The 25273-nt window shown below is 36.7% G+C and overlaps 1 protein-coding gene across 1 annotated transcript in view; it reads right to left on the reverse strand.

Annotated features, from left to right (window-relative positions):
* Positions 1 to 25007, reverse strand: part of LOC107562666 (C-Jun-amino-terminal kinase-interacting protein 4-like) — a 31861-nt gene extending 6854 nt beyond the window's left edge. The window contains exons 1-18 of the mRNA XM_016247348.1: positions 24757 to 25007; positions 20427 to 20577; positions 16986 to 17145; positions 15070 to 15169; positions 14698 to 14902; positions 13407 to 13600; positions 11113 to 11169; positions 9076 to 9252; positions 8217 to 8346; positions 7097 to 7189; positions 6851 to 7024; positions 5874 to 6045; positions 5602 to 5793; positions 3223 to 3352; positions 2231 to 2353; positions 926 to 1006; positions 764 to 831; positions 469 to 646 (exon numbers count right to left, since the gene is read on the reverse strand). Coding sequence (XP_016102834.1) covers positions 469 to 646; positions 764 to 831; positions 926 to 1006; positions 2231 to 2353; positions 3223 to 3352; positions 5602 to 5793; positions 5874 to 6045; positions 6851 to 7024; positions 7097 to 7189; positions 8217 to 8346; positions 9076 to 9252; positions 11113 to 11169; positions 13407 to 13600; positions 14698 to 14902; positions 15070 to 15169; positions 16986 to 17145; positions 20427 to 20577; positions 24757 to 24941 — 2570 coding nt within the window. The 5' untranslated portion in view covers positions 24942 to 25007. The remainder of the gene's footprint in view (positions 1 to 468; positions 647 to 763; positions 832 to 925; positions 1007 to 2230; positions 2354 to 3222; positions 3353 to 5601; positions 5794 to 5873; positions 6046 to 6850; positions 7025 to 7096; positions 7190 to 8216; positions 8347 to 9075; positions 9253 to 11112; positions 11170 to 13406; positions 13601 to 14697; positions 14903 to 15069; positions 15170 to 16985; positions 17146 to 20426; positions 20578 to 24756) is intronic.
* Between the last annotated feature and the right edge of the window lie 266 nt (positions 25008 to 25273).

A 25273-nucleotide genomic window follows, 5' to 3' on the forward strand; every position in this document is an offset into this window, starting at 1 on the left:
CTCCAGTCTTCAGTGTCACATGATCTTCAGAAATCAGTATAATATGCTGATTATTAGAAACATTTCTGATTATTATCAGTGTTGATCACAGTCGTGCTGCACAATATTTCTGTGGAAACTGTGATGCATTTCATTTTTCAGGATTCACAGATGAACAGAAAGTTCAAAAGAACAGCATTTATTTGAAACAGAAATCTTCGGTAACATTATAAATGTCTTTTAATATGCTGATTATTAGAAACATTTCTGATTATTATCAGTGTTGATCACAGTCGTGCTGCACAATATTTCTGTGGAAACTGTGATGCATTTCATTTTTCAGGATTCACAGATGAACAGAAAGTTCAAAAGAACAGCATTTATTTGAAACAGAAATCTTCGGTAACATTATAAATGTCTTTACTGTCACTTTGCGTCCTTGATAAAAAAAATTTTTTTAAATGGTATTGTATCTTCGAGATACATCACCTCACCAGAATGTCACAGAAAAGCCATACCTCGATCTTCATGGCTTTGGGTTGCACCACAAAGATCTTGTTCCTGTATCCACACCAGACCTGGTCATGCACTACAGTCATGCAGCGGATGGAGTGGTGCGGACGGCCCAGATCTAACAGGTGGAAGTTGGTCAGATCCCACTGGCCATCTATAACACAAATATCCATCATTAAACGAGCTTTTAACTGGCATGGTGTGGCGTGCATTAAATATGTAGTCTTTAAGATACTGCATTTATTTTTTGAAAGCGTGAGCAGAGTCTTACCAACAGCTCTGTGGAAGATTGCAAGCGTGCCATCAGCCAAAGCTACCAGAACACGTCCTTTCACATGACTTTACAGAAGAAGAGAAAGAGTCATGAGCAGCTGCCGCTGAAGGAAGAGCTTCAGTTTATATAAATGCATGCAGACGATGAGAGCTTCCTTACACAATCCCCAGAACAGAATCCTTTAACTTGATGGAGTGAAGGCACTTCCTCCGCTGCACGACCGATGAATGCACGTATACACTGCAAGAGAGCGGCATCAGTGCATGGTGAACGCTACACATCTCCATTATTAATAATCCATGTTCATAAGGTTTTTAAAAATCAGTTTGCTTCCGATCGATACACTAATGAATCCTTCAGACCGATGTGTGAGCCGGTTGAACTGACCTACATCACTTGAGAGGAAGTTTTACCTAGGAACCACGTCTAGCCGATTAAATGGAATTAAAAGTAGAACATGCATATTTAATAAGATATCTTAAAAAAAAATTTTTATAATTGTTTTTGGTCTATGATGGTCACAGCCCAAGATGTTATTAATTTTCATGACTTTTTCCACCAATTTCCTGATAATTTACAGGTTTTCCATGACTGTTAGGAAATAGGACTTCATTAAATTTAAACAAATAATTAATTTAAAATGTGTTTTAAAAAGTCCAGGTTAGCTGTTTGACGGGCTACACAATTTTGCAAAAATGTTGTGATTATATATCAATATGTCTATAAAATAATAATAATAGTAGTAGTAATAAATATTATTGTTGTTGTTGTTGTCGTCGTTATTATGTTGTCTATTAATAATTATATAAAAATAGTAATAATAACATATAAAAAATATATACAAAACTAAAATAGCAATAATAACTTAATATTACTTAATATATTACTAAATAAAAAAGTAAACAATTGATAAAAAACTAAAGAACTATTACTATTAAAATATTTCACTGTAAAATAAAAAAGACTAAGAAAAATATTATAATAATAATGTAATATTACTAAATAAAAAAGTAAACAACTGATAAAAAAAGCAAAAAAATATTACTATGAAAATATTTCACTGCAAAATAAAAAATAAAAATAATATTATAATAATAATTTTCTTTCACATTACAACTGTCAATTTACAATACTAATATTTAGTGTATATATTGTTTTTCATTTTTTTATTTCCATGCAAAACCACAGGGATATAAAGCTCTTAAAAGCCCTTAAAGCTTCTATTTTCCTGATAAGCTCAAGCAGAGATGAGTTTGTGTGAACCGTGCTGCTCCGAGACGCTAAAAACACTGCTGAGCAAGGTCTTGAGCTTCACTCTGAAACATGCAGCGCATTTATTTATTTCAGTGGCAGCCCTTGTGCACTAACCTATACTGTAACTGCGGTTTTATTTCGATTAATCATGCAGCCGTACATAGTGTGAACCCTGTTTATTTTCCACTCTTGCAAGGGTTTGACGCTCACCAGCCGTTCTGAGCCCCGAGCCACATTGTAGGCAGAACGCTGCTCATCTTGCAGGCTTCATCTCTCACGAGATCCTGCACCTCGGGCATCGAGCTGACGCCGTCCTTCACCAGATCACACTCCCTACAGAGCACAGACGTTACACACACACCTCAACAACATCTGACCCTCTCAGACTGAGACATGACCAAAAGTGTGACGAAAAATGTTCTTTTTTCCCCATGACTAAGACGAGACGATGACCAGACCACAATAAGCTCAATAAACGATAACTGTGACTATATCAACATGCAATATCGTTGACGATAAAAGACGAGACTAAAATGTATTGTAAAAAATAAAAGCTATACCAAAACTTCTTTTAATTTTGTTGAAAAAAAAAGGAGACAAAATATTATTGCGGGCTGCTGTACACTCCTCTACTACACGAGCTTTCATGTGTGCGGTTGCCAGATATCAAGAGTTCAAATCCGCAAATCAGAGCTTCTCAGTTAAAAGGACACATTTTCTGCCAGGTGTTTTGCTTATTTGTTTGGAATCTGGCAACCGCTCTTACATTTTCTGCCCGGTGCTTTGGAAAACTTTTGAATCAATTTCAACTTTTCTCAATATTTAGATTTTTTTTGCACCCTCAGATTCCAGATTTTCAACTAGTTGTATCTCAGCCAAATACTGTCCGATCCTAACAAACCATACATCAATGGAAAGCTATTTATTCAGCATTCAGATTTAAAAAAATGTACCCTTATGACCGGTTTTGTGCTCCAGGGTCACATTTGACTCCAGGACTAAGACTAAGACTAATTTAAAACGGCTGACATTATGAACTCTTAAGTGGCACTAGGGTTGCAAAAAGGTGGAACATTTTTCCGAAAATTTCCGAAACGTTCCAGATATTTTGGAAACTTTCCCGGATTTTTGGGAATATTCCAGGGATTTTTGGAAAGTTTCCGGAAATGTTCCACCCCTCTGCAACCCTAAGCGGCACACACCTCTGCGTGTAGCTGGATGGCGTGTCGATGAACACGTGTTCGGTGTAGATCCCGGGCCGACTCTCATCCGCAGGCGTGTTGCTGTGGCTCTCCGGGGCCTCCAGAGCTTCTTCTGCTGCTGCTACCTCGTCTGCAGAGAGACTTCACAGCTGCTTTACACAACACAGAACGTCTGCACGCAGCGTCACACTAATAACGACTGCTAAAATAACTGTGCTAATGTTGTAAAATTCATCAAAGATATAAAGAAGACAAAGGTGTCAATATTCAGCTCAGTTGAGTTAAAGTTTCTTATGAATCTTATGAATATTAATAATCTTTTAAGTCTCAAACTTATGTGAGGTAACACAAGGTTTAATATGGTGAAACAAAGGTCAACATGAAATGCAGTTTGCAACTCTGTAGCGATCTGATCAAGTGAAGCAGGAAATTCAAACAAGAAAAAATAAGAATATATAAAAAATATATTTATCGACTGGATCTGAATTGACTTGCAAAGCCAAGTTGTTTTAGAGACGGAACATTTATTAACATTTTGCACTGTTCTGCATTTGTTTTTGTCGTAAATATGACTTTTTTTTGTAAAAATGCTAATGTATTTTGTATGCATTAAACCTTTTTTTTTTTAGTTAATTCGTTTTTGTGAAGTGCTACAATCCAAAGTGTTCCTTTATGATTGTTTCTTTTTGAAAAGTGTGTTGTTTCTTTTCAAATGTGGTGTTTGGTAATTATGCTGCTCGTGGCAACTATGTTTTGAACTTTAGCCACTACCATATGTATTTATTTAATAATTTTGTTTACTAGTGTTAATTTCGTTAACGAAATCTATAACAAAAAATGTTCGTCAACAAAGTTTTTTCCCCGGACTGAAACGAGACGATGACGAGGTGATAATAAGGTCATTAAACTTCTGATGAAATGTAAAAATTAATTTCCTAAATGACAACAACCATTGCAATTAAAATTGAGCAAAATAATAATTTTTTATAATTTTAACCATTATACAGTAAGACGAAAATGACAAAAATCAATGTGTAAGTTTCCACTGACTAATACTAGAATAAAATGCTCAGACATTAAGTCGACTAAAACTAGAATAAAACTAACACAGGACAAGTTTAAATATGATAAAAACTAAAAGTGATATTTGACACAGGACTAAGACTAAATTTAAAATAGCTGCCAAAATTAACACTAGTTGTTACTTATTTTTGATGTGTTTTGTAAGCTTTGATTTAATATTTTATGTTATCTTTTTTCCTCTACTGAAGAATTTGGATTCATTTGGAAGAGAGTTTCCAATTTTTCATACACTGTTTTTGTGTAGCAGCAGCCAGAAATAAACTCTGCAAAAGAGATGTTTGGCTAATTTTTCCAATCTATTGGTCACATACTGCTGATGAAAGATTACAAAGACATTTTATTTAATTTATTTGTAGTAACAAGCATAAATTAATTGGGTCACACTTTATTCTCACTACGACTTTTACCTCAATAAACTCTTAATTACTGCTTATTAATAGTCAGTAAGGTAGTTGTTAAGTTTAGGTATTGGATAGGATTAAGGGATCTGAAATATGGTCATGCAGAATAAGACATTAATATGTGTCCCTGCAGCACAAAAGCAGTGTTAAGTCGCTGGGGGATATTTGTAGCAATAGCCAACAATGCATTGTATGGGTCACAATTATACATTTCTCTTTTATGCCAAAAATCATTAGGATATTAAGTAAAGATCATGTTCCATGAAGATATTTTGTAAGTTTCCTACTGTAAATATATCAAAACTTAATGTTTGATTAGTAATATGCATTGCTAAGAACTTCATTTGGACAACTTTAAAGATGATTTTCTCAATATTTAGATTTTTTTTGCACCCTCAGATTCCAGATTTTCTAATATTGTCCGATCCTAACAAACCATACATCAATGGAAAGATTATTTATTCAGCTTTCAGATGATGCATACATCTCAATTTCCTAAAATTGACACTTAAAACTGGTTTTGTGGTCCAGGGTCACATATGTGCTTTAAAAGTATTAATATGCATGCTAATAAGCAACTAGTTACTAGTGAGAATTGGTCCCTAAACTAAAGTGATACCATTAATTGTTCATAATAAGACCATGAATGTGTATCAAGGAAGTAAACAGGGTAGATTTAGTTTTCATGTTGACTTTAAAAAGGTAAAATGCTTCCCTTTAACCACGAGTCATCGTTTCTTTACAGAAGGTTCAATTTGGTGCATTATTTCCAGAGAGTTCATAAGACTTTATTCTTCTTTGTGTTGAATGAAAAATGGAGTAAAGTGGTCCAGACTTTAAAATCAAACGCGTGACTTGATGCTATCTTCTGCAGTGCTGTGTCTGTTAGTGTTACCGGTGTCTGAGGACTCTATGGAGTTGGTGCAGACGGTTTGAGGGATGGCCACGAGTCCTTCTGCAGAGCAGCCCATGACAGTGATGCCATCCAGACCTCCGTCAGAGCCTGTGGAGCTGACTTCAGAAGCCCCTTCGGCCTCGGCGTCTGCGCTCAGCTCCTCTCCGGAGGGATAGTCTGTTTCACGAGCGCCTGACACAAACACACACAGAACCCGTCAAACCGAAAGCGCTGGAGGAGATGATGAATAAGGCCTCAGTGTGTCGTCTGACCGGGAACGCTGGCGATGCACAGCACGTGTGAGCTACAGACGAAGAAGCTCTCCAGGATGTTTCCGGGCTGGTTAGCGTCGATGACGATGACTTTAGAGGAGGTGTGTGTGGTGGTGCAGATCCACACCAGACTGGAGAGATCATCCTGGTGCTGCAGCTCCGTCTGCTGCTCCTGCACACACTCTCACACACACACAGACACACACAGACGCTATATATATATATATATTTCCAGAACAAATTCTTCTTTCATTCTGTTGACATATTAGTTACTTTTTTTTTTTCTTTACAGGCAGGACTTTTGCACATACATTTCCAGCAAGCAAATCTAAACATGAACATTCTGCTTATTTTTTACGTTAAGACAATTGTTTTATATGACAAGTTTCTGAAATGTCATACGTATGCAAATTAGGTACTAATTAAATATATATATATATATTTTTTAATTTGTATATTTTTATTTCCAAATACAAAAAAAGATGCATTAAATATACATTCATTTGCATTTTCATTCATTAATTTGCATATATATTTCCAGAACAGAAATCTGAACACTGGATAAATAAAAAAAAAATTTAAATTTGAATTTGAAATATGAATTAGAATTTTGTTTAAATGTTTTTACAGACAGAATTCTGGATTTCTCATTTTTTTATCACTCCATAAATCAGAAAATACCGTCAACAGACAAAACAAAAACATCTTCATGTTTTTAGGAATAAAATATTCTATCACTCAGTGTGAATGATGATGCATGAACAAACCCCGGTGTAAAAGCCTTCAGAATACAGATAAAGTCTGTATATAAGTGCTGCTGAAGTGCAGAAAACCACTTTTTCAGAAAGATTGTAATTGAAAGCTGAAGTGTATTTTGGATGTTTGCTTTCCACAACTGCATGAAAAGCCAATGGTGTTGCCTGCAGAAAACCAAGTCCTTCTTCACGAGATGCATGTGATATTTTGGGGCTCCTGACCTTGAGTTCCTGCTCCAGTCGCTCCAGTCGCTCCAGACTGCTCCGAGATCCTCTCTTCTTCCCGAGGCCGCTCTCTCCTCCAGACACATCTTTATAAAACACACTCGCTCCCACGATGGAGCCTCCGTCTCGTGTCTTTCCACTGGACAGATCGACTCCTGCAGCGCACCACAGCTACACACACACACACGCACGTCAAACCACGACACTGACGGAGCTCAAGACTCGATCAGAGAGCAGTCTCACCTTCATGGAAGCATCTTTCTTATCTAACGGTCGCAGGTAGACGGGCACTGGCAGATTTTTTATTTTACTATCTGCTTGTCCACCATTTGCAACCTTTGAAAACAGAACAAGGCGGCTTTAACAAAATACTTTTATAGCAACCCATTAGGTATAAAAAACACTTTTAATGTATACACTACCGCTCAAAAGTTAGGGATCAGAACGATTTTTAATGTTTTTTACATGAGTCTCTTCTGCTCAAGGCTGCATTTATTTGATCAGAAATACAGGAACAAATTTAATATTGTGAAATATTATTAGGATTTTTTCATGCATTTTAATATACATTAAAATCTAATGTATTTCTGTGATGCGCAGCTGTATTTTCAGCATCATTCCTCCAGTCTTCAGTGTCACATGATCTTCAGAAATCAGTGTAATATGCTGCTTTAAAATGTTGTGCTGCTTCATATTTTTTTGTAACCCGTGATACTTTTTTCAGGATTCTTTGATGAATAAAAAGTTGAAAAGAAGAGCATTTATTTAAAATAGAAATATTTTCTAACAATATACACTACCGTTCAAAAGTCTGGGGTCAGTACATTTATATTCTTTCTTGTTTTTAAAGAAATTAAAACTTTTATTCAGCGAGGATGTGTTAAATTGATCAGAAGTGATAGCAAAGATTTATATTGTTAGAAAAGATTTATATTTTGAATAAATGCTGTTCTTTTTAACTTTTTATTCATCAAAGAATCCTGAAAAAAGTATCACGGGTTACAAAAAAATATGAAGCAGCACAACATTGTAAAGCGGCATATTACACTGATTTCTGAAGATCATGTGACACTGAAGACTGGAGTAATGATGCTGAAAATACAGCTGCACATCACAGAAATACATTATATTTTAAAGGATATTAAAATAGAAACCATTATTTTATATTGTAATAACATTTTGCAAGATTACCGTTTTTTCTGTATTTTTGATCAAATAAACACAGCCTTGATGAGCAGAAGAGGCTTCTTTAGAAACATTACAACTCTTACTGATCCCAAACTTTTGAACGGTAGTGTGTATTAATAGGCAACTTTTCATTGTGATCTTTGCTTTCTCTGTTACACAGCGTCAGAGACGTTACCTTGTATTTTGGAGGTAAACTCCATCCGTACGCCTGCATGCGGCTGTCCTCTTTCTGCACATGAGCCTTCACCTGCCTGTACTGAGCTCTCTTCTGCTCTCTACGAGACACTACATTCTCCACCTCAGCCCTGTGTCACACACACACTGACACTCACACTCACACACACACACTCACTCTCTCACACAGTCTCACACACACACACATCCACACCCACACACTCACACACACACACACACACACACACACACACACACACAGTCACAGACATCTGATCAGCTGAAGGACAAAGAAGAAGGAAATCCTATCTCCCCCCCCATTCAAGAAGACTAGTTTATAATAATAATTATTATTATTATTATTTTTTTTTTTTTAAATAAATCTAAACATCAATAAAGAAATACAAATGACGGTTGCAGAGATGGAGTTTGTGAGGAATGGCAAACTGACTCTGAGAACATTGGATTGATGAGCTGCTCGCATGCAAAAGAACACCTCTGATGCTTGTCAAGTTTTAATTTTGGACCCAGGCTAAGACGCTAAAGCAGTGTTTTTTCTCTTTTTCGCACACACACACACACTCGCACACACACACACACACGCGCGCACGCACTCGCACACGCACGCGCACACACACACACACACACACACACACACACACACCACAATCACACCACACACATACACACACACTCTCACACTCACACTCTCTCTCTCACACACACACACACACACACACACACACACTCTCACTCACACTCACACACACACACTCTCACTCACACTCACACACACACACACTTCAGATCGGAAAATACGGACATCACAGTGTAGAGGCATCTGAATGAGAGCCACTCACTCCTCATTGAGGAAGTCAAAGGCTCTGGATTTGTCACTAGGCAGCTGAGCGAGCGTGCTGCTCCTCTTCTTCACCGAGGGGATGATGTGTGAGCTGGGTGCGTTGAACTTCATGTTAACCGCTGCGTCTGGTTTTTGGGCTGTGGTGCTGGACGAAGAGCTGAAGAGCCTGCTGAAACTAAAGGACGTGGGGAGAGAGACACAGACAGAGACTCATATGCAGACAAGCAGCAGTTAGAGGTCAAAGGTTAACCGTTATGGGGTTGTGGGGTCACGTCCCTAACATGTGGCAAGCTCTTCACACAGCTCTGCGACAAACCAACCATCAGATATCTAACCCCAGACAGCACATGCTGAACAAACCTTCACTTTCTACGTTACACCAGTTAATACACTACTGTTCCAGAGCTTTTTGAAAGAAAGTCATATTTTCATTCATCAGGGATGCATTAAATTGATCAAAAGTGACAGTAAAGACATTTATAACGTTGCAAAAGATTCTATTTCAAATAAATGCTGTTTTTTTAACTTTCTGTTCATCTGTGAATCCTGAAAAAACAGATACAAATATTGTGCAGCACGACTGTGTTCAACATTGATAATAATCAGAAATGTTTCTAATAATCAGCATATTATACTGATTTCTGAAGATCATGTGACACTGAAGACTGGAGGAATGATGCTGAAAATACAGCTGCACATCACAGAAATACATTACAGTTTAACAGAGATTCACATAGAAAACTGCTATTTTAATTTGTAATAATATTGCACAATTTTTACTGCTTTTGCTGTATTTTCAATCAAATAAATGCAGCCTTGGTGAGACTTCTTTCAAAAACATTAAAAAAACCTTACAAACCCCACACTTTTGAATAGTAGTGTACATATACAGTTGTTTCAGAAAATCTAAATTTCCATTAATAAATAAATAAATGGAAATATTAATACTATGATCTAATATTTTCCCGGGTATATTTGTAGCAATAGCCAACAATACATTGTATGGGTCACAATTATAGATTTCTCTTTTATGCCAAAAATCATTAGGATATTAAGTAAAGATCATGTTCCATGAAGATATTTAGTAAATCTCCTACCGTAAATATATCAAAACTTAATGTTTGATTAGTAATATGCATTGCTAAGAACTTCATTTGAACAACTTTAAAGATGATTTTCTCAATATTTAGATTTGTTTGCACCCTCAGATTCCAGATTTTCACATAGTTGTATCTCAGCCAAATATTGTCCGATCCTAACAAACCATACATCAATGGAGAGATTATTATTCTTATATATTGATGCATAAATCTCAATTTCAAAATATTGACACTTAAGACTGGTTTTGTGGTCCAGGGTCACAAATGTGACCTGAAACTCCTGAATAAAGCTCTTCTAATTTTGCACTTTATCAAACACCACACCATGCAAATCCTTCCAGAAAACATTCAAAGATCTGAATCTAAACAAACGTCTTATGATCTGTCTGTGAAAGCTCTGTCCCCTGACCCAACACACCTTCTGCAAACACACAGGACGACATGAAGAGGGTTACAGACAACACAGGAGCACACAAGAGGAGAACGAATGGGTTTAAAATAGATGCAAAACCTTAAATTCCCCCAAATGCAAAACTCAGAGTAGACCGGCATGACCAGGGAATGACATTTCAAACCAACAAAACAAGCCCCCCGCAGGCTGCTTTCTGACACTGACGTGCTAAATCCTTTAAAACGCGTGTAATGAACGCTTGAACATTAGTAAAGTTTAATGTAGCATAAACTCCTGTTATGCTTTTGTTCTATTCCTGTTAAAGCTTTAAAGAAACAGCATTCCCATGCCCAAGAACACATTTTTGGATTCGAGGATCAAACCAAGTGCAAGATTTACTAGGATTTCTAAGATTTACCTACATCCTAGAAGGTAAACAAATAAAAGGGGGACATAAAATGAGAGGGGGAAACATCGTTTCAACGCCAAACCACACAAAGCAATGTAACACCAACTTTGAGGAGAACGAAGAAAGGTTGCTTACAACTGCCAGACACTGGACTTTTTCTTCTCAGTCAGGGCTGGATTCTCTCTCGACGTTCTGCATTGAACAAAACACAATTATTTTTCAGGAAAATCACGAGTTTAATCACGATTCTCTGTCACGCTGGTTTGACTATTTTGCACGTTTTCTGAGCAGCACACCCAAACTAATTTCCCTATTTTAAAAACAAAGCCTTACAAGGTAACAAAATAGAAAATTAAAAAAGAATGGCAGATATTTAGGTCAAAGTGGGCGAAGGTAATTAAAAATTAAGAACAAAGATACGTATTACAAATACACATAAAACAAACAGTGCTTCATTTTTCAGATACAGTAGGTGTACTTAGCAGTAGCATTCAAGAAACTGAATGAATAAATATAAAAATAAAACACTATACACATGCATTGATTCTTATTAAAGCAACTGTATTAAAGTTCTTCAGTCAAGAGCAGTGAGTGATTGCTCTCTGTTTTGTTGTTTTATTAACATTAAAGGGACAGTTCACCCAAAAATTTTAATTCTGTCATCATCTACTCACTCTCAAGCTGTTTTAAACCTGAATGAATTTCTTTCTTCTGATGAACACAAGAAGATATTTTGAAGAATGTGGGAAACTAAACAGTTTCTGGTCCCCAGTGACTTCCATGGTATTTTTTTCCTACGATCAAAGTCAATGGGGACCAGCAACTGTTTGGTTCCCCACGTTCTTCAAAATATCTTCTTTTGTGTTTAGCACAGGAAAGAAATGAATACAGGTGTGGTACAACATGAGAGTGAGTAAATAGTGACAGGATTTAAATTTTGGGGTGAACTTTTCCTTTAATGACAAGCGGCAGCATGTTTAGTACTATTAGACTGCTGTCACTTTAAGACCTACACGCATCTGTTTTTATCTCAACTTTTACATAACCAACTGTGTTTATATGTAAACCTCATGTGTTTTTGACAGTATTAGCGCAATCAGATGCGAAAGATAACTCAGTCCTGTAATCAGGCGCTGTTTGACAGGCTTTTTAGCGTGCCTCGCTTCAGGTGTCTGAACCCTAAACACGTTTTGTCAAAAAAGTCGGTTTTGTCCACTTTCAAGGCATCGCGAGTTAAGTTTTTTAAAAAGTGCCGATTATCGTTTTTTGCAAATGAACTCTTCATATTGAGACGGAGGCGCCAGAACTGCAGCTGATAGAATGTGCGCCGTAGCAGATCATGGAGACGTTTTAATCGCCCACGATGGTTTGAGCATGTGTGAGATTGGTGTGGAAAAGGCTCAGAAAAAGACCATGTCAGAATGAAATGTTTAACCGGCAAGGCTTTAAAGCACATGCAAATAATGTACTTTTGTGATTGTGAATAAGTGCTACCGCTGAGTGACATTTGATGTGAATGTATGTGGTGTTGTACAGTATATGAAGAGTTCATTTGCAAAAACCGATAACTAAATGTTTTTTTTTTCAGAAATCACGTTTTTTAAAATTGTGCATTCCAAGTAATATCAATCAAACTGCAGTTGGGTTGTTTTGATTAAGTAATAATAACGTAAACAAATACAGGTAATTTACAAAATTAAAGTTCATTGAAAGTATGTTTTTTGTACATATTAAAAGTTTGTTTTATAGCAAAAGCAGATAACTCCACATTTCATGTTTTAGAGTTTGAAACACACTGGTTGAATCTTTGTAATCTCCTCAGATGATAATGTAGACGCCTGACAAACGTTGTTGTTGTTGTGATCATAAACTGTATGGATGTGATTACATGCAGCTTTTCCCTCACCGTTGTAACGCACTGCTTTCGCAAGCTTCCGTGAAAACGTTTCTTTTCTCCCTGAAGAAGATATCACAGGTTCATCAAGTTCGTCGAAATGATCCTCGATCACTTTTAGTCAGCTTTGACGAGACTCCTCTCAGCTAGCACATCTTTTCAGAGTGAAAGTAGCCTTGTCACCTGACCTGAATGCAGCGCGCTGATTCGCTGAAATGGATTTATCGGCTTCTGTTCGGCGCTTGTCGGCTTCTGCAGTAAAACGTGAACTCGTGATGCCTTGAAAGTGGACAAACCCGGCTTTTTTGACAAAACGTGTTTAGGGTTCAGATCGCGCTATATGTGGAGAACTATTATTATAATTTTTTTTAAAGTGCCGATTATCGGTTTTGGCAAATGAACTCTTCATATTGAGACGGAGGCGCCAGAACTGCAGCTGATAGAATGCGCGCCGTAGCAGATCATGGAGACGTTTTAATCGCCCACGATCAAATCTCGTGATGGTTTGAGCATGTGTGAGATTGCTGTGGCTGACCGTATCATCTCCGTCCACCTGACGGCCTCCTGCAGCTCCATCAGCTTCTCTTTATACTGGTTTCTCTCCATCAGGACTCGGGCCATCTCCACCCGCGTGAAGCACTTGCGCTGGGCCGTCGGCACGCCGCTCTGAGGGAAACACGGCCCGTTATTGTTCAGCACAGTAAAACTGATCGTTTGAAATAGCATTGCCTAAAATACTGTTTCCATATCGGTACGTCTCTGCATGTGCTGCGAGTTCAACATGCGTCCGAGAACGCAACATGCTTTATTTTCACATTTGCATAATTTCCATCATTTGTTACAGCATTTGACTGGATTAGTAAAAAGCGCTTGTGAACCTGTGCTCACAGAGACTTAAACATCTGACTGTAGTTTTCTGCCAAAATAAAAGCTTGAAAGTGAAGAGATTAAATCATTCGTACTGTAATTTTACGACTGTAATACCTTTTTTTTTTACTTTATTAATATTGCTTGATCCTGTCTGATTGCATAAGACAGACAATAAATATACAGAACGTCCAGCCATGTCTGATTCAAAGGCAATTTAATCCAGTTCTTTTTAACGAATCATTCAAAGACTCAAACTAATTATTAATGACTCGTTCACTCACTGAATCGATTGAAGTTTTTTTTAAAAATATGCATATAGTTTTACTAATATTTTGAATTGAGTTTTAGCATTTTTAGTGGGGGGGTTTTCCCTCTCATTTTTTTTTTGTTTTTGTTTTTTAAATATGCCTATATAGTTTTTCTTCATATTTTGAATAATTTTTTTATATTTTCAGTTTTCATTTAAATTTTAAACTTTTAGGAAATGTTCAGCATTTTCTAATTTTTATTAGTTTTTTTTCTAATATGCCTATAGTTTTTTTATATTTTGAATTAGTTTTTCAATATTTTCTATATTCATTTAAATGTTACTTTAAGCATTTTCTGTTTGTTTTTGTCATTTTTATTTATTTTTTTTTTAAACGCCTATATAGTTTTTTATTAATATTTTGAATGAGTTTTTAAATATTTTTTTTCTGTTTTCATTTCAATTTTAAATTTCTTTTAATCGACTGAAATACCTTTATTACTTTCAGTTACATCAGACCTAAACTGAACCAAGAATTGTGTGCTTTATATTAAAAATGCAAATCTGTAAGGCTACTTACTTCATACTGATTTCATACTAGCATTACGTTGGTATTTTAATCTAGTATAATTCACAAAACAAGATCACTGCAGTCATTTAGACTTTTCAGTGCAGTTGCTTTCACTCAAGCATTGCTGTAACTCCTTTAAAACGTCATTTCAGAAAGAAAGCCACACGGATGTAATGAGTAAATGTTCATTTGTTGTGGCAGAAAACAGACTGAGAACTCACCCAGCAGATCTGCACCTTCATCCACGTCTGCTATGAGATCAGTTCCTGCTGACGAGAGCTCCTCAAAGACAGAGTCAGTGTTACGGTCGAAGGCCATGTTCTCCAAGCCTTTAGTGGGAGTGCTGGAGAGAGACCGAGACGATGAACAGACATGAGACAGAAAAACCTGCTTCGTCTACCAATGTCCAGTTTGGAATGAGGGTCCTCTGAGAGCGGAAAATTAAGGCTGCTGGGTCGGTGTGATAAGTGCGAGTACCGTGAGCGAATGACTGAATCAGTGTGGATTTACCCGGAGCCTTTGCATCCGCTGAGGTCCATGTCCAGCTCTGGTGTGGACTCAATGATCGCCTGGACCTCCGACCGCTCTGCATTCTCACTTTGATCGGCTCCTGAGCACAGAAACGTATCAGTTAGGTGTGTTTCAAATGGTCTGACACGTTAAAATTCATCTATACAATTCATTATTTCACTGTCACACTAGAGGCTTTGGTGCAGACAGTGTGATAGTCGTTTGAACATTTGTGTCCCTGCAGCACAAAAGCAGTGTTAAGTCGCTGGGGGATATTTGTAGAAATAGCCAACAATACATTGTATGGGTCAAAATTATTGATTTTTCTTTTATGCCAAAAATCATTAGGATATTAAGATCTTGTGCCATGAAGATATTCTGTAAATTAAATGTTTGATTAGTAATATGCATTGCTAAGAACTTCATTTGGACAACTTTAAAGATGATTTTCTCAATATTTAGATTTTTTTGCACCCTCAGATTCCAGATTTTCAAATATTGTCCGATCCTAACAAACCATACATCAGTGGAGAGAATAGCCAACAATACATTGTATGGGTCACAATTATACATTTCTCTTTTATGCCAAAAATCATTAGGATATTAAGATCTTGTGCCATGAAGATATTCTGTAAATTAAATTTTTGATTAGTAATATGCATTGCTAAGAACTTCATTTGGACAACTTTAAAGATGATTTTCTCAATATTTAGATTTTTTTGCACCCTCAGATTCCAGATTTTCAAATATTGTCCGATCCTATCAAACCATACATCAATGGAGAGCTTATGCATACATCTCAATTTAAAAAAATTTGATTAGTAATATGCATTGCTAAGAACTTCATTTGGACAACTTTAAAGATGATTTTCTCAATATTTAGATTTTTTTGCACCCTCAGATTCCAGATTTTCAAATATTGTCCGATCCTAACAAACCATACATCAGTGGAGAGATTATGCATACATCTCAATTTCAAAAAATTGACCCTTATAACTGGGTTTGTGCTCCAGGGTCACATATGTACAGATTGTTGCAAAACTGTGGCTTACGGAGAATAAATGGTAAAATGTGAGTTTAACGTACTCTAAACAGGTTTTATTCAATATATATGCACTGAAATTAGTTTCATACTAGTTGAATTTAGTTTAGGGACCAATTCTCACTATTAACTAGTTGCTTATTAGCATGCCTATTACTAGCATATTGGCTGTTTATAAGTACTTATGATTTACAGTGTTTACACTTCATGGTGTTTCAACTGTAGTACTGTATGTTGTAGATGAATGCATGGTTTATCTGTTTGAAAGAGCAGCTGGAAGTGGTAAAGCACAGACATTACAAAATAAGAGTCCTGTGTATAGGTATATGGTGTATATGTGGTGTATAGTGTGGCCAAAATACCAATAATATCCAGAAATAATAATTTTTATGCATAATGCGAGACTTTTAATTATAAACAACCTCGAAATGCACCAGGACTCTTATTTTGTAATGCATATGCTTTACCACTTCCAGCTGCTCTTTCAAACAGATAAACCATGCATTCATCTACAACATACTACAATAGAAACACCATGAAGTGTAAACACTAAATAATAAGCAATCTGGAATAAATGTGCTCTTAAAGAGCAATCCTCTAGAATGTGCAACAACTTCAAATGAAGCTTTTTGAAGTTTAATAATCACATTAGGCCGCATTGCAATTTTTTGCGCCCAAATTTAAGACCGCTTAAATGATAATGAAGACTTTTGTTATACCATTTATGATTTTTAAAGACTTTATGGCCTTACATTTGATCAAACTGAATTGAAGACATTTGAAGATTTAAGGACCCCTTGAAACCATGAGTGAAACATGCAGTGAAAGCAGAGCATTACAAACTGCATTAGGACTCCGAGACATTAGGAGTCACCTGTAGCCGGCGTCTCTGCTGCCACAGCGATGTTCTTCCTGCTGTCTGGTTTAGCTCTGCTGGAGTCCAGGTTTCTGCTCAAACCCTGCGGCGTGTCCACCGATGCAGACATGGCTGTGCTGGATTTGGACTCTCCTCTACCGGCACCAGAAAGCTCATCCTGAAAACAACCCCAGGTGGCATGAAGCATTACCGGCGGCATGAGCGATAAACTTCGCACTGAGTCATATTAAGCATTTATGAATTAACAGTCATTGATGTGCTAAATGAGACTGGGCACCGTCCAGATTAATCATGAAGAATAACACATTAAATATCATCACCTCATGCTCTGAAATATTTGATAATGGACTTTAAGTAATCAAACGAACCCAGATCATACTAAATAGCAGAGAGAAACTTCACTTATAGTACATGCACACCACTGTTCAAAAGTTTTTTTTCATCACAGAAATAAATTGCAGTTTAACATATAATCACATAGGAAACATGTTCATTGATCTTCTCAAATAACAGAGTTTGATGTACACCTACTGTGACTTTTTTGTATTAAAAAAGGGCTTGAGCTTTCACAAACTCAGACTGATGAATGCATCCAGTCACGATGAGGTAATAGGGATGAAGCTGAACAGATAATATTATTCATAAACACCAGAAGAACAAGACAAGTTGCCAAGCGGTTTGAGCCAGCAGTTTCTGTATGTGTGTAGCACCTACAGCTCTGCACCTTCTTGCAAATGAATTGGAAAGAGTGCCTGATGTTAATTTTAACAAAACAAAAAAAAATCGTTGTTTGCACACTAGATGAAGCTTGTCATATAAAATAAATGTAAAAAGTAAAAATAAAATAGTTTTGCCAGACCTTTTAGTCTTGTTTGGTGATAAGTCTTATTGACTGAAATACATGAAGTAATACATTTGTCTGAGTGCAACAATACTTCCTATTTAGCACAAGATTATTTTTTAACAAATCCCCTGATTAGTTCAGCTAATTGCAACACCAAAACCTTCACATAAAAGATCACTGAGCTCCACACATGGTATGCAGAGGGAGAAAAAACAACGACAAAAAAAACAGGATATAGTAGCCACGAATTAAGAATTAGTTCATTTATTATAACTTATTCGTTTGCTCCCTGGTTTTAGATAAATAACACTATAGTGACATGATTTAACAATTAAAATGAGGCAAAAAAAATTTGGCTCATCACATCACTTCCCGGCAATGAAAAGATACCCAGAGAGACGGGGCGCTCCTTCCTAAATACACACACAAAACATATGACTGAACACTTGTAGGTGTGTGATATTTATTGTCTACAATAATATGGTAATTGTTGTTTTAACAATGTGCATGTTGACATTATTGAGTATGCATGAGTACATGCAAAAAAAAAACCCGCACATCTTGAGAGTCATTCACAAAAGCATTCTCTACATGATAAATCCTATTAGAATGCAGTAAGAATGCCCCTATAGTTCAAGTTATGAAAGCAAAAAATATCCCTGTATGGGTTTTTGTTTTTCAAATTTATAAGATATGAGATACGAGTTATATCAAACAAGCAAGAGTGCCGTTTTCCTGAATATTGGCGCGTGAGTGTGATTGCAAATTTTGTATTGATTTTATATTGAGTTACTAGTTTAGACTCAATAGTCTGTTTTAGTCTTTTTTTTTTTTCCAACAAAAATAGTTCCAAGTGAAGCCAGAGCAGGACATTTGTGCATCACAGAGCAACACTGCAGTGTTTCATTCCTGAATTAATCGTTTTTGAACGAATCATATGAGTCAATGATTCAATTATCCATTTATAAAGACAGTCACTTGATTTGTTTCTAAATGAATTAGCCGTTTTGAATGAATCATTTGAATGCATGATTCAATAAATCACTCATTAAGTAAAGCACTTGCCGCCACCTACTGGTGGTTTTAGTGTTTTATTTATTTATCCATGACAGGCCCAAACCAGCCAAAGCACCAGCACAAAAACAGACTCAGTAAAATATACTTTAATTATCGTTATTGAAAAAAAATATCCCAAAAATATCGAGATACAATTTTGTCAATATCACACACCAATAGACACTTGAGCAAGAAACATTATGGATTAACAACGACAAAAAAAATAGGATATAGTAGCCACGAATTAAGAATTAGTTCCTTTATTATAACTTATTCGTTTGCTCCCTGGTTTTAGATAAATAACACTATAGTGACATGATTTAACAATTAAAATGAGGCAAAAAAAATGGTAAAATGTGGCTGCAAATTAATAAGTCATGAAAACAAATTCTTAATTTGTGGCCACGATATCTATTTTGTTTCCCCACATGTCATGCATGAGGCTCTGTACTTTAAGGGATAGCAGCAACACTTGCAAAGTGGAGAAATCAAAAAGAAGTCAAACTGAAAGTAATAATATATACATTGCCAACGTGTTTCGGCACACAGACCTTCATCAGGGCTAAAAGGGCTTTAAACTTACAATTAACCAATGGGAAAGTCAGATAAAAATAATAATAAAAATACTTTCCATGCACTTTGCTGATTTTGGGAAGGTGCACTAGAAAACCCATAAAAATGCATGGAGCTCTGTACTTCTCTATGATTAAATAGACAAAAAGAAAATACGACCTTTTGATTTATTCTCTGATTTAAGTTTGCGGCCATATTGTACTCATTTATTCTGTCACTTTAATTCAATTGTGACCATGATTTAATTGTTTTAATACAACATGGCGACAAATTAATTTAAAAATTAATCATTTTTTTCTTCTGCATGTCATGCACAGGGATCTGTACTTTTCAATGACAAAAAAATAAGAAATTAAGTTCTCATATCTTTCGAGCTGAAAACAGAATAATAAGTAGGTCAAGTCGTGACAGAAAAAAGCACAAACAAGAAAACAAGAAATAAATGCAAAATGAGGGAATGCAAGGTGTGAGAATCCAGTGGCTCCGTCGAGATGGGTTTTCCCCACAACTTGCACATCTGTTCCTCAAAATCTTGGAAATATTCTTGGTGAGAACTACCCAGTTTGAGTGGTTTGTTTGTCTTGAGTTTTGAGAGGGTTGTGAATGTTAGGGTTAGGGTTAGGTTAAGCATAGGGTTATGCTTAAAATGTTTTACTATTGTAAGCAACCATGTCATTTTATCTCTGATCTCTTTTATCGTGACTCGTGACCAGTGAAGATTCACACCCCTAGCTATTTTTAAGATGGCCGTACTGACTTTCAGAGATTCCAACTATAAACAAAAAGCATAGAAACTGCAATTTTGGTTAAAATGTAAAGTTGTAAAGATGTATTTGCACAGCAGAAGAATTAATTAGGAAAAAAATGTAGATAGAGAATCGTTTTGGAATCGGATCGGATTGTGAAGTGCCTGAAGATCCTCACTCCTCGTAAGTAAATAATCTGTAAACCGGTGCGTTTCTCACCTTGAGGCTGATGTTGGAGCAAGGGTGGCTGAGATTGTTATATCTCCATGTGTCCGTTTCTGGAGTCTCCACAGCTTCTCTGTGCAGATCGGGGCTCATCACATCACTTCCCGGCAATGAAAAGATACCCAGAGAGACGGGGCGCTCCTTCCTAAATACACACACAAAACATATGACTGAACACTTCTAGGTGTGTGATATTTATTGTCTACAATAATATGGTAATTGTTGATTTAACGATGTGCATGTTGACATTATTGAGTATGCATGAGTACATGCAAAAAAAAACCCCGCACATCTTGAGAGTCGTTCACAAAAGCATTCTCTACATGATAAATCCTATTAGAATGCAGTAAGAATGCCCCTATAGTTCAAGTTATGAAAGCAAAAAATATCCCTGTATGGGTTTTTGTTTTTCAAATTTATAAGATATGAGATACGAGTTATATCAAACAAGCAAGAGTGCCGTTTTCCTGAATATTGGCGCGTGAGTGTGATTGCAAATTTTGTATTGATTTTATATTGAGTTACTAGTTTAGACTCAATAGTCTGTTTTAGTCTTTTTTTTTTTTCCAACAAAAATAGTTCCAAGTGAAGCCAGAGCAGGACATTTGTGCATCACAGAGCAACACTGCAGTGTTTCATTCCTGAATTAATCGTTTTTGAACGAATCATATGAGTCAATGATTCAATGATCCATTTATAAAGACAGTCACTTGATTTGTTTCTAAATGAATTAGCCGTTTTGAATGAATCATTTGAATGAATGATTCAATAAATCACTCATTAAGTAAAGCACTTGCCGCCACCTACTGGTGGTTTTAGTGTTTTATTTATTTATCCATGACAGGCCCAAACCAGCCAAAGCACCAGCACAAAAACAGACTCAGTAAAATATACTTTAATTATCGTTATTGAAAAAAAATATCCCAAAAATATCGAGATACAATTTTGTCAATATCACACACCAATAGACACTTGAGCAAGAAACATTATGGATTACTTAAAAAAAAAATTCTCACCAATTTCATATCAAGTATTGGATGGAAATGACACCATATTGCCACCGAAACAAGTTTCTAAATTACATTGGCTTATTTTTTATTTTCTCTCTTCTGAAGGAAATGTGAGTGGTGCTTTTTGGCGAAAAACACTATTTTAACATACACACCATATTACCTCCAAATGCACCATTTTACCACCAAAACAAGTTTCTGAGTTACTTTGGTTTCACAGCTTTTTTTTGACATTGCTTTCTGGAGAAAAACTCATTGCCACCATGTTACAATTGGACTGACAACTTTCCCAGAATTATAAGGGGTTTCTAAGGCGTTTGGACTGGTAACTAGGGTGTTGCCAAGTCAAAAAGCCAACTCAAAAGTCGTTATGCTTTTCTGATCCTTATGCATGTCTCAGTACAGGCCTTCTGGATGTTTCTGCCTGCAATACAAAATATTGGGTGCGAGAAGTACGTGCCGTAGCAAACAGCATTAGATCCTCTAGGAGAGCAGAGGAGCGTTTGATTGATGGGACTTTTCTTTCGTCTTCTCTGATTGTCTCTCCTCCTGTTGTGGGTTGCCACAGAGCTGCATTGAGAGCCTGAACCTGCTGACTGCACATTCAGAGCGGATCTGCTCACATGAATATGATTCACTCTATTCAGCTGGAACAGTACAGTAAGGAAAGTGTAAAGTACGGTTTGGAAACAAGAACCAGATTTGAGGAAGTGTGGATTCAAATACTACCACAAAAATCTGTGCTCTATCTCTACCGAGGAACAAGCATCCCAAAAGTCAAGTGCACCTCATTAACATGTGAAAATAAAAGGGAGTAAATGCATGCATGGAAAATCGAAGCTTTATACATCAGATAGAGCTCCATGAATGTACAATACTCATGCTTGTGTAATCACACACACGTCACGCAGTAAAGGTACGAAGTTCAACTCGTGAAGAGCTATTACAGCACAAGCAGTTTCTGTTTCAAGTTATTTATAAAAGCAGAACTAGAAGAAATCTTGGCAGAAATCAGTCAAAAGCAACTAATATGATTGTCTGCATTGGAACAAGTCCAGCTGTTTTCAACTAAATCATATAAAAACTAGATGAAAAAGATGCATCTTAGATGGGCTCAGAAGCAAGCACAGTTTCCCTTTTATCAAAACATAAAAGCGAGTGTTTCATTTCTTGCAATGAACCAAAGCAAGCTGCTCTCTGGACAAAATCACACAGGACGAAAAAAAAATTCTCGCTTTTTTCGCACCGCGAATGATATGGAATGAAATTACATACACTTCTTATGTGTGCGTGTATTTATATATACATGATATACATATTCACACAGTACATACACATATATTATTATGTAAACAAACTTTTATTTTGGGTGCGATTAATCACGATTAATAGATTTGACACTCCTACTTTACTGTCACTTTTGATCAATTTAATGTATCCTTTCTGAATAAAAGTAATATTACTGTCTCCAGACTTTTGAATGGTAGTATATATATATTTATTTTATTATTTTTTTCCCCCTCATTTTAAAGCTCAGGTTACAGTGTTTACAAGTTTTACAATTCTAATCACCTGAAGACAACACTACGACCATGAAACCAGTTTAACATCTCCAAACAAACAACAGAAAGCTCTTCAAAGCAGCAAACAAAAAGTCGTTATGCTTTTCTGATCCTTATGCATGTCTCAGTACAGGCCTTCTGGATGTTTCTGCCTGCAATACAAAATATTGGGTGCGAGAAGTACGTGCCGTAGCAAACAGCATTAGATCCTCTAGGAGAGCAGAGGAGCGTTTGATTGATGGGACTTTTCTTTCGTCTTCTCTGATTGTCTCTCCTCCTGTTGTGGGTTGCCACAGAGCTGCATTGAGAGCCTGAACCTGCTGACTGCACATTCAGAGCGGATCTGCTCACATGAATATGATTCACTCTATTCAGCTGGAACAGTACAGTAAGGAAAGTGTAAAGTACGGTTTGGAAACAAGAACCAGATTTGAGGAAGTGTGGATTCAAATACTACCACAAAAATCTGTGCTCTATCTCTACCGAGGAACAAGCATCCCAAAAGTCAAGTGCACCTCATTAACATGTGAAAATAAAAGGGAGTAAATGCATGCATGGAAAATCGAAGCTTTATACATCAGATAGAGCTCCATGAATGTACAATACTCATGCTTGTGTAATCACACACACGTCACGCAGTAAAGGTACGAAGTTCAACTCGTGAAGAGCTATTACAGCACAAGCAGTTTCTGTTTCAAGTTATTTATAAAAGCAGAACTAGAAGAAATCTTGGCAGAAATCAGTCAAAAGCAACTAATATGATTGTCTGCATTGGAACAAGTCCAGCTGTTTTCAACTAAATCATATAAAAACTAGATGAAAAAGATGCATCTTAGATGGGCTCAGAAGCAAGCACAGTTTCCCTTTTATCAAAACATAAAAGCGAGTGTTTCATTTCTTGCAATGAACCAAAGCAAGCTGCTCTCTGGACAAAATCACACAGGACGAAAAAAAATTCTCGCTTTTTTCGTACCGCGAATGATATGGAATGAAATTACATACACTTCTTATGTGTGCGTGTATTTATATATACATGATATACATATACACAGTACATACACATATATTATTATGTAAACAAACTTTTATTTTGGGTGCGATTAATCACGATTAATAGATTTGACACTCCTACTTTACTGTCACTTTTGATCAATTTAATGTATCCTTTCTGAATAAAAGTAATATTACTGTCTCCAGACTTTTGAATGGTAGTATATATATATTTATTTTATTATTTTTTTCCCCCTCATTTTAAAGCTCAGGTTACAGTGTTTACAAGTTTTACAATTCTAATCACCTGAAGACAACACTACGACCATGAAACCAGTTTAACATCTCCAAACAAACAACAGAAAGCTCTTCAAAGCAGCAAACAATATCAGGTGTTCAATTGCAGCTGTGCTGAATGCAACTCTAGGAAGTATGGAAGTACAGAACAAACTGAAGCCATAGAGAATGAACAATACGCATTTCTCTGACAGAACCCCAGACAGAAAACTGCACTGTGTTGACAAGAGAAATGCTCGATCCACTCTTGTTTACTACATTCTCTCGACTCGTCTCAGAGGTAACAGACACATGATGAACAAGCAGTGCATGATTGCAATACAGAGTAAAATCATGCACGACATCAGAAAACTTACAAAGACAGACCGTCAGAAATGCAGGGAAAACAGAGGCTTAACATGAGGGGGATCAATAACTAGAATAACTAGGCTAACATCCACACACACACGCGCTGTGGCTGCGTACCTGCTGATGCGGGGCAGGGAGTGTGTGATGGCGGGCAGGCCATTAGAGACAGAATAATGCACCAGCAGCAGAACGGAGAGAGAGACCAGCACGGCAGAGTTGATGACCACCGCTCCCCCCACGAAGCCAAAGACAAACAGCAGCATGCATCCCGGACTCATGGCTGCTGCTGCCCCCCGATACATGAAAACAATCCCATCAACACCGGCACAGCAGCGCGAGGATCTCTCTGTGTGTGTGTGTGTGTGTGTTTGAGCAGCCTCTCACTGCTGTGACATCATCCACTCCGGCGAGCAGTGAACAAACACACACACACACACACACACACACACATACACATGAGCGGCTTTACAGCAGCTGTCTGTCCTTGTGTGCTGCTCACGCACTCCTCTGATGCTTCATGAACAGCTCTTATGCACTAATTCTGTATGCATTTTCTGTTTTACATTCCACAGCTGATTGGATGTGGGAACAGATGCGTTTATGCAGATTAGAGAGAACAACAAACACACTCCAG

Source organism: Sinocyclocheilus grahami, unplaced genomic scaffold (assembly GCF_001515645.1).
Source record: "Sinocyclocheilus grahami isolate Dianchi unplaced genomic scaffold, SAMN03320097.WGS_v1.1 scaffold832.1, whole genome shotgun sequence".
Lineage (NCBI taxonomy): Eukaryota > Metazoa > Chordata > Actinopteri > Cypriniformes > Cyprinidae > Sinocyclocheilus > Sinocyclocheilus grahami.